Raw genomic sequence first — 18524 nt, 5'->3', positions numbered from 1 at the left:
TATTAAACGAATAATAACATATTTGCATGTCTTTACAGGCAGATGGCGAATGCATTGCATATATTTTGTTGGCTTACTACCACCTCCTGGAGGTTGAGTGAACAATGTACAGAGGATGTTTTTTTCCTGTGATAAATTATTTGATCAACAAGCACCAAGTGTACATAGAATCAAGATTAATTTGAGAAAAAGTTTAATGCTTTCTGCAGTTCTTAAAATCATCACGGCAATGTAATTATAAAATGTTTCAGTACACATTTCTCGGTGTTGTATACAACCGCACCTTTCGTGATGTTCACAAGTGTACATGGCCCACAACTGCGTCCTTTGTAAAGAACAAAATTAAATACTTGATCATTAGCAACCTGAGCAGTGAGTGGATTTTTATGTATCAGCTATTCCTGATAATACTGATATTCTGCATCACAATATAGAGGTAATTGTCAAAATATATATATATATATATATATATATATATATATGCCATTTAGCAGACGCTTTTATCCAAAGCGACTTACAGTCATGTGTGCATACATTCTACGTATTGGTGGTCCCGGGGATCGAACCCACTACCCTGGCGTTACAAGCGCCATGCTCTACCAACTGAGCTACAGAAGGACCACCAAAATAATGGAAACACGAGTAAATGAGGGATATTGAAAGCAAGCACTTCCACACAGGTGTGGTTCTTGAGTTAATTAAGCAAATAACATCCCATCATGCTTAGTAGCATCTTAAAAAATGCTGGGCAGACCATTATTTTGCCCCATAGGATGACAATGCACCCATCCACAGGGCACTGAATTGATTATTTTTTGAACACTTGTGGGAGATTCTGGAGCGGCATCTGAGAAAGCATTTCCACCACCAACAAAATACTAAATTATGGAATTTATCATGGAAGAATGGTGTCGCATCCCTCCAATAAGGTTCCAGACACTTGTAGAATCTGTGGCAAGGTGCATTGAAGCTGTTCTAGCTTGTGGTGTCCCAATGCTTTATTAAGACACTTCAAGACACTTGTCTCCTTTATATTGGCAGTTACCTTTACATTTACATTTAACATTTAAGTCATTTAGCAGACGCTCTTATCCAGAGCGACTTACAAATTGGTGCATTCACCTTATGACATCCAGTGGAACAGTCACTTTACAATAGTGCATCTAAATCTTAAAGGGGGGAGGGGATACTTATCCTATCCTAGGTATTCCTTAAAGAGGTGGGGTTTCAGGTGTCTCCGGAAGGTGGTGATTGACTCCGCTGTCCTGGCGTCGTGAGGGAGTTTGTTCCACCATTGGGGGGCCAGAGCAGCGAACAGTTTTGACTGGGCTGAGCGGGAGCTGTACTTCCTCAGTGGTAGGGAGGCGAGCAGGCCAGAGGTGGATGAACGCAGTGCCCTTGTTTGGGTGTAGGGCCTGATCAGAGCCTGGAGGTACTGAGGTGCCGTTCCCCTCACAGCTCCGTAGGCAAGCACCATGGTCTTGTAGCGGATGCGAGCTTCAACTGGAAGCCAGTGGAGAGAACGGAGGAGCGGGGTGACGTGAGAGAACTTGGGAAGGTTGAACACCAGACGGGCTGCGGCGTTCTGGATGAGTTGAAGGGGTTTAATGGCACAGGCAGGGAGCCCAGCCAACAGCGAGTTGCAGTAATCCAGACGGGAGATGACAAGTGCCTGGATTAGGACCTGCGCCGCTTCCTGTGTGAGGCAGGGTCGTACTCTGCGGATGTTGTAGAGCATGAACCTACAGGAACGGGCCACCGCCTTGATGTTGGTTGAGAACGACAGGGTGTTGTCCAGGATCACACCAAGATTCTTAGCGCTCTGGGAGGAGGACACAATGGAGTTGTCAACCGTGATGGCGAGATCATGGAACGGGCAGTCCTTCCCCGGGAGGATGAGCAGCTCCGTCTTGCCGAGGTTCAGCTTGAGGTGGTGATCCGTCATCCACACTGATATGTCTGCCAGACATGCAGAGATGCGATTCGCCACCTGGTCATCAGAAGGGGGAAAGGAGAAGATTAGTTGTGTCGTCTGCATAGCAATGATAGGAGAGACCATGTGAGGTTATGACAGAGCCAAGTGACTTGGTGTATAGCGAGAATAGGAGAGGGCCTAGAACAGAGCCCTGGGGGACACCAGTGGTGAGAGCGCGTGGTGAGGAGACAGATTCTCGCCACGCCACCTGGTAGGAGCGACCTGTCAGGTAGGACGCAATCCAAGCGTGGGCCGCGCCGGAGATGTCCAACTCGGAGAGGGTGGAGAGGAGGATCTGATGGTTCACAGTATCGAAGGCAGCCGATAGATCTAGAAGGATGAGAGCAGAGGAGAGAGAGTTAGCTTTAGCAGTGCGGAGCGCCTCCGTGATACAGAGGAGAGCAGTCTCAGTTGAATGACTAGTCGTGAAACTTGACTGATTTGGATCAAGAAGGTTACCTGTAAATGCTATCTATTTATATGGCTCAGTTTATTCATTGATTGAATATTGAAGGTCTGACAATGGGTTTATCAGAATGTTTATTAAGCTATGCAAATAAGCAAACAATTCCTTGGACTGCCAACAAGCTGATGATTGTGCAGAAACAATCATGAACAGCACACAAACATATGACCACACACACATGCCTAATATGAAATAAATTAAATCATTGTGTGCTTACACCAGCTTCATATTTATGTTTTAAACATATAAACCAACAACAAAACACCAGTTACAATAAAGAGATGGTTAAACTCCTAGTCAAGGTCCATCCACCAAAAACACAACCTCTGCTTGCCACAAACCTGTTGAGTGGAATCTCACATTAAAAACAAACCAATTGTTTACAACAGAGTACTTTTGACTTGTTTGACATCACAACTTGAATCTAACAACCAAGTTTCAATTGTCATTGCTAAGGAAGTGAGAACTGTGCACAAATTAAATTATGCAACTACGATTTAATGTATCAAGAAGGTGTCAAATTAGAACTGCAAGACGGGCTACCAGTTTGTTAACATTATTCTGGTAAACAGTGTGGTAAAAAAACAATTACAATATGCACCCACATGATAAATACATTGTTGCATTTCCAACATTATTTGCTAGATTTTATGTAGATAATCCAGTTGGTTTTTAAAAAGTAACTTCAAAGCCTGAATGTAACTTAAAAATTTGAATTCTATGAATGGCATCTATAAAAAAAAAACATTCTGCCGTGAACTGTTGTTGGTGGCGTTGGATCTGAAGTCCCTTGTGGAGGTGACCGGGATGAGATGCTGTGGGATGTTAGGATCCAACACGCGTGGTGGTGGTCTTCCTGTCAGAAAAGAAGCTTCTCAGCAAGACCACCTGGCTGATGCTGACTACCAGCAAAATTAAGGCCTCCCCAATGGACCAGAAAGCCACTCTTGTGTTAAGGTCCTCGGCACGGCTGCGTCCCTGAGCCTCCCGTAGACGGAAATGTGTCTGATAGTCAATGACCGATTTCAGGGCCTCATGAATAGACACGCAGGCAGACTCCATCTGAAACAGGTATTTACAGACTTTAAAAAAGGCATACAAGATCCCTGTATGGTTTGACATGCAAGCACTGCAAATAACCAGAAATCTATGCCTATGCACACAGTTCTTTCCATTAGGTTTTTGCCAAATGGGGCAAACTGAAATCCAATAGCATTTCAATCTGTTGCAGAGAATTAACAGATCGTTTTGATTGAACTGCCATATTGAAAATTGCACAGAAAAACACCTCTCAGCAATAGTCATCAACAACAGATCTACCTGGGTTAAAGCAGTGACCCTGTTCTCATTGCGGAAAAGTGGGGGATCCTCTCCAACTTGGAAATCGAAGTAGACGGTCTTATGCGTGAAGGTGGAAAACTCATTGCTGAAGCAGAACTTATATGTTCCGTTCTTGGCAGCAGTGAATGTAAAGCTGTCATACTGCTTCTTCATTTCTTTGTAAAGAACAGTACCATCTGCATCCTCTAGACGACAGTCAACATCGTAATGCCCGCCAGTGACAACCTGGAGAGAAAATATTTTGTTTAAAATACAGCCTAGCAATTTAGCTATAGTTATTCCCATAACTCCATGTCATAATGTGAGGGCCTCAATCAACTTACCTGGAACTCAAGTGTGCACTTGGTACCAATTGTAATATCTTCATAGAAACACTGTTTTGCGTTATCTGGAAGCTCAAACGTAAGCTCGGAGCCAAATGTCCAACCACAGAGCAGGTAGGCCCAAAGAACCTGCACCAACACTCTGATGGTTCCATGATAGCTGTACATCTTGGCTGGTGGAAGAGTGGTAATCTGATATTGCTGTGAACCTGCAAACCAATACTATTTCTAGATAACATCAAACAAATACCTAAATAAGAAAAACGTATACATTGACATGTGAACTAATAACATATGACTGAAATGGAATGGTCTACAAACCAAACCCGGAATTCACAATTGACTAACGTTAGCTTGATACGCTAATCTAGCTCTAGCTAGCTGACACGGCCGATTCACATGCAATCTGTTTTTATTAGAGTTTGAGTTGGCAAGATGAACTAGGTTTACAATGAACATTACAATAATTTATTGTACACACATTTTAAGTCATCGTTGAATAGCATGCTATTTTAGTTCAATATTGTGGTTAATTTAAGATACTCACTTTAAATCCCTCATCCGGTTGAAAGTCACTACTTGGAGACGTAGCATCAACGAATCACCTCATTGGCTAACATGAAATGGCCACGCCTCCGTTCTTCTACCATTGGTCAGAATGATCGGAGGAAGCGCTCTAACAGGAGGTGCGTTCAGTTCACTTGAACGTTTGCTACCGTGCGAAACGGTTTGTACTGTACGACACGTTTCCCCCAATACGTTATTGAACAGGATTTGACGTACGTTTGCTGGGTGTGGCTTGAAGCAATGAGTGACATTTAAAGGGCAGTTGTCACGCTAACAGCGTTGCCCAATCCCTCCCCGTTTTGCAACTGGTCGTTCTTTACGTTTCTGTTCAATAAAACGTTACAGAACGTGAACAATTAAAGAACGCAGCCAGGGGCATGGCTAGAAGCTTTTGTCAAATGAATTTCAATTTCATTTTGCCCTTTAGCTAACCCTAACCCTTTCCTAATCTTAACATAATTCTCCTAACCTGCTGGGAAGTTCTCCTAACCTGCTATGAAAAGTCAAATCTGACATTAATTTGACAAAAGCTGTAGCACTTCTAGCTATGACCCCCCCCCCCCCCCACATAGATGATATTAACCAGGAGGAAATTTAGATTTTTGTCTCTGGTCTCCAGTCTTGTTACTGTTGAATTTGTCAATATCACTGTGCTTGCAAATACTTGTCAATGTTTGTCAGATTTTTGTAACCCCCACCACACTATCATTTGAATAAACCATGCAATCCCTTGTGGTGTCACTTACCATAAGTAGGTAGGCCCAAAGGGAATTTGACTAACAACTGATACCAGAGTCAGATTATTCTTCCAATCTACCTACAGCTACATACCTCGGCTGCAAACACATACTTTGACCACACATTCATAGCAACAGGAAGTAGGGGTTTTGATGGTGCTGTAGCACCCCCTGTAAAAATCAGTATTAAAAAAACATTCACCAAAGTAATAGACTGGCCCTTTACCAATCCTGTTCTAGCAGACAGATATAGTCATCTGTAGCTCTGGCCAACATTTGTTTGTTGTAAAATAAAAATAAAAAGAAGCTGTCCCTCTTAACAGGACTGGCCCTGTCAATCACCCTTCACAACTCTGTTCATCCAAACAATCAGGGCGCTTGGACACACTCCAGGGCTCAGCCACACACCTCAAGTTAGAGAGCATGCAGGGGGCTTAGCCCTTCATTTGAAACTTTTGCCCCATCAGTTTTAGTTTCATGTCCCTATTTAAAAATAGCAAAAAAGTTCAAATGATTGAGTGACAGGTTGGTGTGAAATTTGTCTCTGCAACAGCACAATAGGAGTGCTATGGAAAGCCCCAGTGGCAGTTAGGTATTTATTTGTATTTTTTTTATTTAGTCAGTTAAGAACAAATTCTTATTTTACAATGACAGCCTACCCCGGCAACTCTGGGCCAATTTTGCGCCGTCCTATGGGACTTCCGATCACAGCCGGTTGTGAGACAGCCTGGGATTGAACCAGGGTCTGTAGGGACACCTCAAGCACTGAGATGTAGTGCCTTAGACCGCTGCGCCACTCAGGAGTAAAGGTATGACTCTATAGGGGTTCCATAAACGTGGGAAAAAATGCGTCTCATCTTTGGTAGGCTAAGTGAATAACGTGATACGCCTCTGCCTGTAATATTATATTATTTATAAGGGCGGAGTCAAGTTTATAGTTGAAGCTGCTTCACTCAACTCTGCCTCATGCCCCATCACTATCGAGTTTAGTTAGCTTAGCTATCAAAAGCGTTGGTGTTATTAGCCTTCACCTATTTAGCTAACACAAACCAGCTAAGCTGCCATGATGTGTATCAGAAATGGGCGTTTGCCAAAGTACCCAAACAAAGTCTAAGGAGAAGGGGACACCTGGCTACTGTGTCAGTGGTTGTTGAAAGTGTGACAGCATTGTGAAGTTCCTCTCTGACATCAAATGCACGTGTTTGTACAACACAGAAGAAGAGTCACTCGAGGCTACAGGGCCGCTCCCGGCTTTGTTTATAGCCACCACAGTGCACAGAATCCTCAGTCTCCTCGATCCTCCAAACAAATTACTCCAGGCAAAAGCAACCGATCATTGCATTGCAGTGCATTGAGAAGCTGAGGCACAGTGCAGTGGCACCACCAGCTCCAAGCAAACTACAACGTTATCTAAGTAAAATCTCCAGCAATACGTGGTGGACAGTACAGTAGGCCAGCAGGAAAGAGGAGAAGTGTAACGGTTTTCATGTGGTGAAGGAGAGTCGGACCAAACTGCAGTGTGTAGATTGCGATCCATGTTTAATAAAACAACGTAACACGAATCAAAACACAAACTCAACAAAACAATAAACGTAATGAAAACCGAAAACAGCCTAAACTGGTGCAAACTAACACAGAATAAGGACATCAAGACACTAAGGACAATCACCCACAACACAACCAAAGAATATGGCTGCCTAAATATGGTTCCCAATCAGAGACAACGATAAACACCTGCCTCTGATTGAGAACCACTTCAGACAGCCATAGACTTACCTAGAACACCCCACTAAGCTACAATCCCACTACATACACACCACATACAAAAACCCATGTCACACCCTGGCCTGACCAAATAAATGAAGATAAACACAAAATACTTTGACCAGGGCGTGACAGAACCCCCCCCCCCTCCCCCTAAGGTGCGGACTCCCGAACGCACCTCAAAACAATAGGGAGGGTTGGCCATCTATCCATGGTGGCGGCTCCGGCGCGGGACGTGGACTCCACTCAAACACTGTCTTAGTCCCTCCTCCTCGTGTCCTTGGATAGTCCACCCTCGCCGCCGACCATGGCCTAGTAGTCCTCACCCAGAACCCCACTGGACTGAGGAGCAGATCGGGACTGAGGGGAAGCCCAGGAGTGAGAGGAAGCTCAGGAGTGAGAGGAAGCTCAGGAGTGAGAGGAAGCTCAGGAGTGAGAGGAAGCTCAGGAGTGAGAGGAAGCTCAGGAAGGTAGATAGATCTACCAGATCCTGGCTGGCTGGTGGTCTCAGCAGATCCTGGCTGACTGGCAGATCCTGGCTGACTGGCGGATCTGGCGGATTCTGGCTGACTGGCGGATCCTGGCTGACTGGCAGATCCTGGCCGACTGGCAGTTCTGGCAGATCTGGAAGAGTCTGGTTGACTGGCAGATCTAGAAGAGCCTGGTTGACTGGCAGATCTGGAAGAATCTGGTTGACTGGCAGATCTGGAAGATCTGGCTGCTCCATGCTGACTGGCGGCTCTGACTGCTCCACGCTGACTGGCGGCTCTGGCTGCTCCATGTAGGCTGACAGCTCTGGTGGCTTCTTACAGACTAGCAGCTCTGGCGGCTCCTTGCAGACTGGCAGCTCCTTGCAGACTGGCAGCTCCTTGCAGACTGGCAGCTCCTTGCAGACTGGCAGCTCTGGCTGCTTCATGCAGACTAACAGCTCCTTGCAGACTGGCAGCTCCTTGCAGACTGGCAGCTCCTTGCAGACTGGCAGCTCTGGCTGCTTCATGCAGACTGACATCTCTGGCTGCTTCATGTAGACTGGCAGCACCTTGCAGACTGAAAGCTCTGGCTGCTCTATGCAGACTGACAGCTCTGGCTGCTCCATGTAGGCTGGCAGCTCTGACTGCTCCATGCAGGCTGGCAGCTCTGACTGCTCCATGCAGGCTGGCAGCACCTTGCAGACTGGCAGCTCCTTGCAGACTGACAGCTCCTTGCAGACTGACAGCTCTGGCTGCTCCATGCAGGCTGGCAGCACCTTGCAGACTGGCAGCTCCTTGCAGACTGACAGCTCCTTGCAGACTGACAGCTCTGGCTGCTCCATGCAGACTGACAGCTCTGACTGCTCCATGCAGACTGACAGCTCTGACTGCTCCATGCAGGCTGACAGCTCTGGCTGCGCTGAACAGACAGGAGACTCCAGCAGCGCTGTAGAGGAAGAAGGCTCTAGTTACGCTGAACAGGCGGGAGACTCCGGTAGCACAGGAGAGGAGAAAGGCTCTGATAGCGCTGAACAGGCGGGAAGCTCCAGCAGCCCTGGAGAGGCGGAAGATTCCGACAGCGCAGGAGAGGCGAGGCGCACTGTAGGCCTGATGCGTAGTGCTGGCATTGGTGGTACTGAACTGAGGACACGCACAGGAAGCCTGGTGCGGGGAGCTGCTACCGGAGGGCTGGGGTGTGGAGGTGGTACTGGATAGACCGGACCGTGCAGGCGCACTGGAGCTCTTGAGCACCGAGCCTGCCCAACCTTACCTGGTTGAATACTCTCGGTCGCCCTGCCAGTGCGGCGAGGTGGAATAGCCCGCACTGGGCTATGCAGGCGAACCGGAGACACCGAGCGCAAGGCTGGTGCCATGTAAGCCGGCCCAAGGAGACGCACTGGGGACCAGATGCGTAGATCCGGCTTCATGGCATTTGGCACGACGCTCAATCTAGCCGGCCGATACGCGGAGCTGGAATATACCGCACCGGGCTATGCACACGCACTGGAGACACCGTGCGCACCACAGCATAACCCGGTGCCTGCCCCGTCTCTCTAGCCCCCCGGTAAGCACAGGGAGTTTGCGCAGGTCTCCTACCTGGCGTAGCCATACTCCCTGTGAGCCCCCCCCCAATAAATTTTTGGGGCTGACTCCCGGGCTTCCTTGCCAACCGTGTTCCCTCATATCGCCGGCTCCTCTCTCCGGCTGCCTCTGCTCTCCTCGCTGCCTCCACCTGTTCCTATGGAAGGCGATCCCTTCCCGCCAGGATCTCCTCCGATGTGTAGCAACCCTTGCCATCCAATATATCGTCCCATGTCCATTCCTCATTGCGCCGCTGTTGCTGCCTTTGTTGCTTCTCCTGCGGCTCCTGCCTGTTGACACGCTGCTTGGTCCTGTGGTGGGTGATTCTGTAACGGTTTTCATGTGGTGATGGAGAGTCGGACAAACCTGCAGCGTGTAGATTGCGATCCATGTTTAATAAAACAACGTAACACGAATCAAAACACAAACTCAACAAAACAATAAACGTAATGAAAACCGAAAACAGCCTAAACTGGTGCAAACTAACACAGAATAAGGACATCAAGACACTAAGGACAATCACCCACAACACAACCAAAGAATATGGCTGCCTAAATATGGTTCCCAATCAGAGACAACGATAAACACCTGCCTCTGATTGAGAACCACTTCAGACAGCCATAGACTTACCTAGAACACCACACTAAGCTACAATCTCACTACATACACACCACATACAAAAACCCATGTCACACCCTGGCCTGACAAAATAAATGAAGATAACCACAAAATACTTCGACCAGGGCGTGACAAGAAGAGACTGTGTAAAAGACTGTTCTTCAGCACGTTTGATGCTGTCATTGTCAGAACACAACAGCCAATTGGTGGAGGCCCTGTGTGCCCCTTGACCCAGAGAGCCATGACTTTCTAGATGTGAAAAAGGTGAAACCAGTGCTGGATCTCAGCAAACAGATTTGGTGGAAGCTGAGTTTAGTGTTGCTTGCCAGTTTTTGCAGACTGAAATCGCCAGCTCCAATGAGGACAAATGGACCCCACTTGATATCTTGCAACAATTCTCTGGGCCTCTCTATGCTATGCAGACCATGCTTACGGCACTGAAACGTATTGACTTTTGGGGCGTCCACAGCTACATGCGAGAACTAATTTTCCACCTTGACAAACGTGTTCAGTCAGCACAGAAGAAGCATGCTCAACTAATCCAATTGAATTTGAGGGAAATCTGGAACTCAGGAAGTTCCACAGAGCATCAAGGAGGCTGCAACTCTTCTGAAAAGGTAAGAAACAATCTAGCTGGTTGGTTTTCCTCTAAATCTTGGTGGTGTCATTTCAATAAAACCTAGGGTATGGAATGGCAAAATAACTTCTCTAGCCAGCCTATGTTTAAAACGGCTTTGCTTTACTGTGTAGGGCACTGTCCATGGTGCTGATAGAGCACAATGGAGATTTCACGCCAACCTGTCACTTCTTGGTCAAAAGCAGGCAATGGTCTCAGCATTTGAACTTTTATGTTTATTGTGGTATAGTGTGATATAAGCAGAATTCAAAATAATTACAATACAAGAACCCAAATGACACCCCTGGGTATAGTGACATGTCGGTATGTTTCATCATAGAAATAGATACCATCTATTATGGTTCTCTTGGAAGCCTATTCGTTTTTGTGGTTATAAATGGAACTGTACGTATTTGAAATGTGCTTATGGTAGGCTGGCATTGCTTAATTAATTACGTAGGATGAATTTGATCCCCAGAAGTGTATTGTGCCATATCACAACATTGCTGTACTCATGAGTGGCATGATTTTTCATGTTTGAATCGGGCCTAAAGGCCTACATTTTTGGCAAGACAGCTGTGCATGGCTGCATTTCACAGTAGTAGGCTGTAGGCTGTTTTGGTTATTTGAATCGCCATTTGCCTTTTCTTTAATGTGTTTGTTTACTGTTAATGTAACAAGCCTAAATATAGATTGTGTCACCGATAAAAACATTTGCTTACCCTGGCCTACGTGGTACTGGTGTTCTGTGCTGTTCGCATTCGTTCATTTGCAGTCGGGTTGGTATTCTAAGCCTATTCTAAGATAAACTGCTATTCAGTATTTTTGTTTGCACGCATGAATAAGTAGGCTACTACTTTCAGCATTTAGTTTGCATTATTTCAGTAAGACAGCAGTGTGTACGGTACAGGAGGTTGGTGGCACCTTATTGGGGAGAACGGGCTTGTGGTATTGACTGGAGTGGAATGGGTGGAATGACGTCAAATACATCAAACATATGGTTTCCAGGTGTTTGATGCCATTCCATTTGCTCTGCTCCGGCCATTATAATGAGCCATTTTCCCCTCAGCAGCGTCCTGAAATTATGGCTGCATTCACATACACTGTTTGTAATAGGTGATTTATACCATCTGTGTTGTAGCCTATTGTAACGGTCTGAGTGTAGTGGGTGAGGAGTCAGGCGCAGGAAGCAGAGAGTTCAGGGGAGTGCTATTTTAATGCACTGAGAAACGCTGAATATAAGCCAACCCTCACAAAAACACAGGGCATATTGAACGAACAAATGCCCCAAACAGGGGGGCTAAACTGTCCAGGAAAAACCCACAAAATGGGAAAACACAAAACCCATAGACGTGCACACAAGTACACCAAACAGACGATCACAATAATTAATCCCGCACAAGGAACCCTGCGGGCCGGCTGACTAATAAAGCCTTACTACCTAAATCAAAACAGGTGCACTCAATCAACACATAAGGAGGGGGAGGAAATAATCAGTAGCAGCTAGTAGGCCGGCAACGACGACCGCCGAGCGCCACCCGAACGGGAAGGGGAGTGTCCTTCGGTCGGAGTCGTGACACCTATATTCATTACCAAAAGTGTGTAGAGCGCTGTCCATTGTGCTGATACAACGCAGCGGAGATAGACAACAGATTTTGTGCCAACCTGTTAATTCAAAAGCACTCAATCAATGGTCTCGGAGTCTCTGCATTTGTACTTATATTTATTGTGGTACTGTGTGATATACAGTGCCTTTGGAAAGTATTTGGTCCTGATTTGGTCCTGCCGTACATACCTACACGTACACTACGGACAGATAAGAGTCTTGGTGGTTCCGGAAAGTAGAGCATTGCAGTCGTCTAACCTAGAAGTGACAAAAGCATGGATTAATTTTTGGACATAAAGTTTCTGATTTTTGCAATGTTACGTAGATGGAAAAAAGCTGTCCTTAAAGCAGTCTTGATATGTTGAGGTCCTTCACAGTTTTATTTCAGACGACTGTACAACCATCAAGATGAATTGTCAGATTCAACAGAAGATCTCTTTGTTTCTTGGGACCTAGAGCAAGCATCTCTGTTTTGTCCGAGTTTAAAAGTAGAACATTTGCAGCCATCCACTTACTTATGTCTGAAATACAGGCTTCCAGTGAGGGCAATTTTGGGGCTTCACCATGTTTCATCAAAATGTACAGCTGTGTGTCATCTGCATAGCAGTGAAATTTAACATTATGTTTCCGAATGACATCACCAAGAGGTCAAATATATAGTGAAAACAATAATGGTCCTAAAACGGAACCCTGAGGAACACCGGAATTTACAGTTGATTTGTCAAAGGACAAACTCTCCACAGAGACAAACTGATATCTTTCCGACAGATTCGACCTAAACCAGGCCAGAACTTGTCCCTGTAGACCAATTTGGGTTTCCAATCTCTCCAAAAGAATGTGGTGATCGATGGTATCAAAAGCAGCAATAAGGTCTAGGAACACGAGGACAGATGCAGAGCCTCAGTCTGACGCCATTAAAAGGTAATTTACCACCTTCACAAGTGCAGTCTCAGTGCTATGATGGGGTCTAAAACCAGACTGAAGTGTTTCGTATACATTGTTTGTCTTCAGGAAGGCAACAGCTTTTTCAATTTTTTTTGAGAGGAATGTGAGATTCGATATAGGCCGATAGTTATTTATATTTTCTGGGTCAAGGTTTGACTTTTTCCTCAGAGGCTTTATTACTGCCACTTTTAGTGAGTTTGGTTCACATCCGGTGGATAGAGAGCCATTTATTATGTTCAACATAGGAGGGCCAAGCAGAGGAAGAAGCTCTTTCAGTAGTTTAGTTGGAATAGGGTCCAGTATGCAGCTTGAAGGTTTAGAGGCCATGATTATTTTCATCATTGTGTCAAGAGATATACCGTAATTTCCGGACTATAAGCCGCTACTTTATTCCCACACTTTTGGTTTATACAATGACGCGGCTAATTTATGGATTTTTCCCGCTTTCACAAGATTCATGCCGCCAAAGAACTGAGCACCGTCACATAATGTGACGTAAATCGAGCGCGCTCAAACTTCCCATCATTCTGATTACGGTAGTAATTTTGTCACCCTCATCATGGCAAAGACACGGAGAAATGCATATGATGCAGCTTTCAAGTTGAAGGCGATCGATCTGGCTGTTGGAAAAGGAAATAGAGCTGCTGCATGGGAGCTTGGCCTTAATGAGTCGATTATAAGACTTTGTAAACAGCAGCGTGAGGAACAGCAAACCTTTCAGAAGGAAGAAAAGCAGATGGCCCAAAGTATTTGCAGCCACTCGACATCAGTGTAAATCGTGCATTTAAGGTGGCGCTCCTTGTTCAGTGGGAGGCTTGGATGACAAGTGGGGAGAAATCCTTCACTAAAACGGGCCGCATGCGAAGAGCAACTTATGGTCAAGTCTGCCAGTGGGTCCTGACAGCTGGAGCATTGTCAAAAAAATCCACTATCTTCAACGGGTTTCGAAAGGCTGGACTGCTGCGTGTTGAAGGGGCAGCATGAGCTCAGCGGGGTATTTGTCTCCGGATGAAAGAGAGCAACAATGAAAACGATGCTGTGTTTCGTTAAAGCCTATTTATTTTTGTGATAAGCTGTGGTTCGTTTAAAGGCTATGTAAAGTAAATTTGTTTCAATGCACCGGTAGGCACCTGCGGCTTATAGACAGGTGCGGCTTATTTATGTACAAAATACATATTTTTTAATAATTCAGTGGGTGCGGTTTATATTCGGGTGCGCTTAATAATCCAGCAATCATGGTAGTACTTAAACACTTCAGTGTCTCCCTTGATCCTAGGTCCTTGCAGAGTTGTGCAGACTCAGGACAACTGAGCTTTGGAGGAATACAGAGATTTAAAGAGGAGTCCGTAATTTGCTTTCTAATCTTTCCAATTTGCCATCCTCTCTTGGGGAATGCTGATTTTTAGTTAGCTTTGCGACAGTATCGAAAATAAATGTTAATTTGGAAAAATAGGATGAACAAGCAGCAGTGAGGGCTCTTCCAAGCTAGTAGAGCTCGGGTATTTTCTGTATACCAGGGAGCTAGTTTCTTATGTCAAATGTTTTTGGTTTTTAAGGGTGCGACTGCATCTAGGGTATTGCGCAAGGTTCAATTGAGTTACTCAGTTAGGTGGTTAACTGATGTTTGTACTCTGATGTCCTTGGGTAGGCGGAGGGAGTCTGGAAGGGCATCTAGACATCTTTGGGTTGTCTGAGAATTTATAGCATAACTTTTGATGATCCTTGGTTGGGGTCTGAGCAGATTATTTGTTGCGATTGCAAACGTAACAAAATGGTGGTCCGATAGTCCAGGATTATGACGAAAAACATTAAGATCCACAACAGTTATTCCACGGGACAAAACTAGGTCCAGAGTATGACTGTGCCAGTATTTCTTCACATTATAAGCACAGCAATGCGCATACGGTAGTAACTTATAAGCGGAATGTTCCATTAGCAGAAAAATACCATTCTCAAAAGTGACCACTAACTCGATAAATGCATGCACCATTTTTATGGTGAAAATTATCTTCCTCAAACTTGTCACTCATGTGCTGCGTATGTATGCCAGGCTCTACACGCCTTGTAAAGCGGATGAATGTGCTTAATTTGAAGAAGTTATTCGGCCACTTTAGTTGTGATACAAACCTTATCAAAACATATAGGCAGATGTTAATGCAAGTGTAGCGAAATGCTTGTGCTTCTAGTTCTGACCATGCAGTAATATCTAACATGTAATATAACCTAACAATTTCACAACAACTACCTTATACGCACAAGTATCAAGGAATGAATACGAGTACATAAAAATATATATATGAGTGATGGCCGAATGGCATAGGCAAGATGCAGTAGATGGTATAGAGTTAAGTATATACATATGAGATGAGTAATGTAGGGTATGAAAACATATAAAGTGGCATTGTTTAAAGTGGCTAGTGATACATTACATCAAGATGGCAAGATGCAGTAGTTGGTATAGAGTACAGTATATACACTACATATGAGATGAGTAATGTAGGGTATGTAAACAATATAATATAAAGTGGCTAGTGATAAATTGATTACATCATTTTTTCCATTATTAAAGTGGCTGGAGTTGAGTCAGTATGTTGGCAGCAGCCACTTAATGTTAGTGATGGCTGTTTAACAGCTTGATGGCCTTGAGATAGAAGCTGTTTTTCAGTCTCTCCCGCTTTGATGCACCTGTACTGACCTCGCCTTCTGTATGATAGCGGGGTGAACAGGCAGTGGCTCTGGTGGTTGTTGTCCTTGATGATCTTTTTGGCATTCCTGTGATATCGGGTGCCGTAGGTGTCCTGGAGGGCAGGTAGTTTTCCCCCGGTGATGCATTCTGCAGACCGCACCGCCCTCTGGCGGTGATAACACACAGACATTATTTTAACAGTTTTAGAAACTTCAGAGTGTTTTCTATCCAATGCTACCAAGTATTTGCATATCCTAGCTTCTGGGCCTAAGTAACAGGCAGTTCACTTTGGGCATGTCAGTCATCTGAAATCCCGGACAAAAACCAGTATGCTAATGCTGTTAAGGCTCCATTGAAATTGATGAGGAATTAAAAAACTGTATGGTTGAAAGAAATGGGGCAAAAGAAGTCCCTGTCAGCACATTCCTGCAGCGGCTGTTGAACGTGATGGCATTCTAAATAAGGCAGCAACACTCGTGCACACACTCGGTTTATGACTCTACTAGACCTGTAGGGTACAGCTGATCATTTAGGGCATTTAAGGTTTCAAAATACTATTTTAATTTTTTTTCTATTTTTTTTTGTAAATTGTTGGATTCAGTGGTTAAAATGGGTATTTTTGTACAAATGGTTTAAATTGCTGCTTACATGGGTTAGGGCTCATTGCATAGTCTCACTTATCAAAAACAATCTCATCTCCTTAGCCCAGAGATACCGCTAAATGCTACTTTGACTGATGGTATAGCAGCTGTAGTCTTTCAGAGGGATCCGATTGTGTTACCATTTGACTCCTACTGTGACATGGTCATAACAATTTCCCATCTACAGGGGTTGGTCTGGCTAAAAACTGTGTTTGTTGTATCAGATGACTGTAGTTTGGATTATTTTAAATCATCTAAGTGCAGAGAGATTTTAGGAAGCAACAAATCAAGGTGTTTCCTTATTCTTCTGCTTTTGGTGTCAGGAAACATTCACCCAAACCCAGGCTCATTGGCTATGGATTAACTTCCAACTCCAAATGATTTAAAAACTAGATCAGGGTTGGGACTGATGCATATTAATGTGAGGAGTCTGATGCCGAAAATGGACATGATAAAAGTCTGCAGACCCAGATGTCTTAGTTCTGTCCGAGACTGTCGCCCTGACCTAAGAGACATTTTTTATTTCTCTATTTGGTTAGGTCGGGGTGTGATTTGGGTGGGCATTCTAGTTTTTCTATTTCTTTGTTGCCCGGGTATGGTTCCCAATCAGAGGCAAGCTGTCTATTGGTTGTCTCTGATTGGGGATCATACTTAGGCAGTCTTTTTTCCACCTTTAGTTGTGGGATCTTGTTTGTGTGTAGTTGCTTTCTGCACTGCATGTAGCTTTACGTTCGTTTTTGTAATTGTTTTTTGTGTGTCATTTAATAAAAGTAAGATGTATGCCTACAACACTGCACCTTGGTCCAATCATCTCTAAACGATCGTGACAGAGACCTGTCTTTGAGACTAGGGGGCAGTATTTTGATGTTTGGAGGAAAAACGTACCCAAATGAAACGGCCTATTTCTCAGGCCCAGAAGCTAGAATATGCATATAATTGGCAGATTAGGATAGAAAACACTCTAAAGTTTCCAAAACTGTCAAAATATTGTCTGTGAGTATAACAGAACTGATATTGCAGGCGAAAACCTGAGGAAAATCCAACCAGGAAATGCTGTTATTTTGAAGCCTCTCTGTTCCATTGCAAGCCTGTCCTCCATTTAAAGGGATATCAACCAGATTCCTTTCCCTATAGCTTCCACAAGGTGTGAACAGTCTTTAGACATAGTTTCAGGCTTTTATTCTGAAAAATGAGCGAGAATGATCACATCGCGTCAGTGGATAGCTGTGTCCCCCCAGAGTTTGCATGCGCGAGCACCTTAGAGCAGACCTTTTCTCTCTCTCTCCTATTGAAAAGGCTACCCCCCGTTTGAAATATTATCAATTATTTATTGTAAAAACAACCTGAGGATTGATTATAAAAAACGTTTGACATGTTTCTACGAACTTTACGGATACTATTTGGAATTTTTGTCTGCCCGTCGTGACCTGCACGAGCCTGTGGATTACTCAACAAAACACGCCAACCAAATGGAGGTTTTTGGTTATAAAAGTCATCTTTATCGAACAAAACAAACATTTATTGTGTAACTGGGAGTCTCGTGAGTGCAAACATCCGAAGATCATCAAAGGTAAGTGATTCATTTTATTGATTTTCTGACTTTCGTGACCAATCTACTTTGCTGCTAGCTGTGTGTAATGTTTTGTCTATTGAGAGAGCTGTCCTAACAGAAACGCTTGGTTTGCTTTCGCTGTAAAGCTTTTTTGAAATCTGACACACCAGGTAGATTAACAACAAGTTAAGCTGTGTTTTGATATATTGCACTTGTGATTTCATGAAAATGTAATATTTATTATTAATTTAATTTGAATTTGGCGCTCTGCAATTCGGCGGATGTTGACGAAAATTATTCCACTAAAGCGATCGGTGCGCCAAGAGGTTAAGAAATCTGTTCTAAATAAGTCTATAGGCTTGGATGGTTATAATGTTTATCGAAGTGACCGACAAAGTAAGGGGGAGGTATAGCCATCTATATTAAAGACAGAGATGTGGTTACTGAACTAAGGTCTTTATCCAAACCAAAACAGTTAGAGTTTTTAGCATTGAAACTGCAGTTATCGAAAGCTGTGAACTTAGATTTAATAGGATGTTATAGACCTCCATCTGCAAAAGTAGAATCCCTGGATCCTCTGGCTGAACTGATGCAGGGTTGGGGGGAATTGAAATGGTGCTCATAGGTGATTTAAAC

At 44.4% G+C, this 18524-nt stretch overlaps 1 protein-coding gene across 3 annotated transcripts; it reads right to left on the bottom strand.

Moving 5' to 3' along the window:
• Positions 1-2497: 2497 nt before the first annotated feature.
• LOC124035133 (transmembrane emp24 domain-containing protein 7-like) lies at positions 2498-4780 on the bottom strand. 3 transcript variants are annotated; one of them, XM_046348551.1, is made up of 4 exons: positions 4653-4780; positions 4106-4333; positions 3762-4007; positions 2498-3503 (listed from the first exon to the last, which is right to left on the bottom strand). In XM_046348551.1, exons 2-4 carry the CDS (start codon positions 4271-4273, stop codon positions 3267-3269), a joined length of 651 nt encoding a protein of 216 aa, XP_046204507.1. In that variant the 5' UTR covers positions 4274-4333; positions 4653-4780; the 3' UTR covers positions 2498-3266. The 3 variants fall into 3 exon arrangements, with proteins under 3 accessions (XP_046204507.1, XP_046204509.1, XP_046204508.1); XM_046348553.1 differs by having other exon boundaries at positions 4106-4314; positions 4653-4778; XM_046348552.1 differs by having other exon boundaries at positions 4106-4278; positions 4653-4760.
• Between the last annotated feature and the right edge of the window lie 13744 nt (positions 4781-18524).

The sequence above is a fragment of the Oncorhynchus gorbuscha genome, linkage group LG05 (genome assembly GCF_021184085.1).
Source record: "Oncorhynchus gorbuscha isolate QuinsamMale2020 ecotype Even-year linkage group LG05, OgorEven_v1.0, whole genome shotgun sequence".
NCBI lineage: Eukaryota > Metazoa > Chordata > Actinopteri > Salmoniformes > Salmonidae > Oncorhynchus > Oncorhynchus gorbuscha.
Note: the sequence above shows the minus strand (reverse complement) of the source record. Positions and strands in the feature narration are given on the sequence as shown.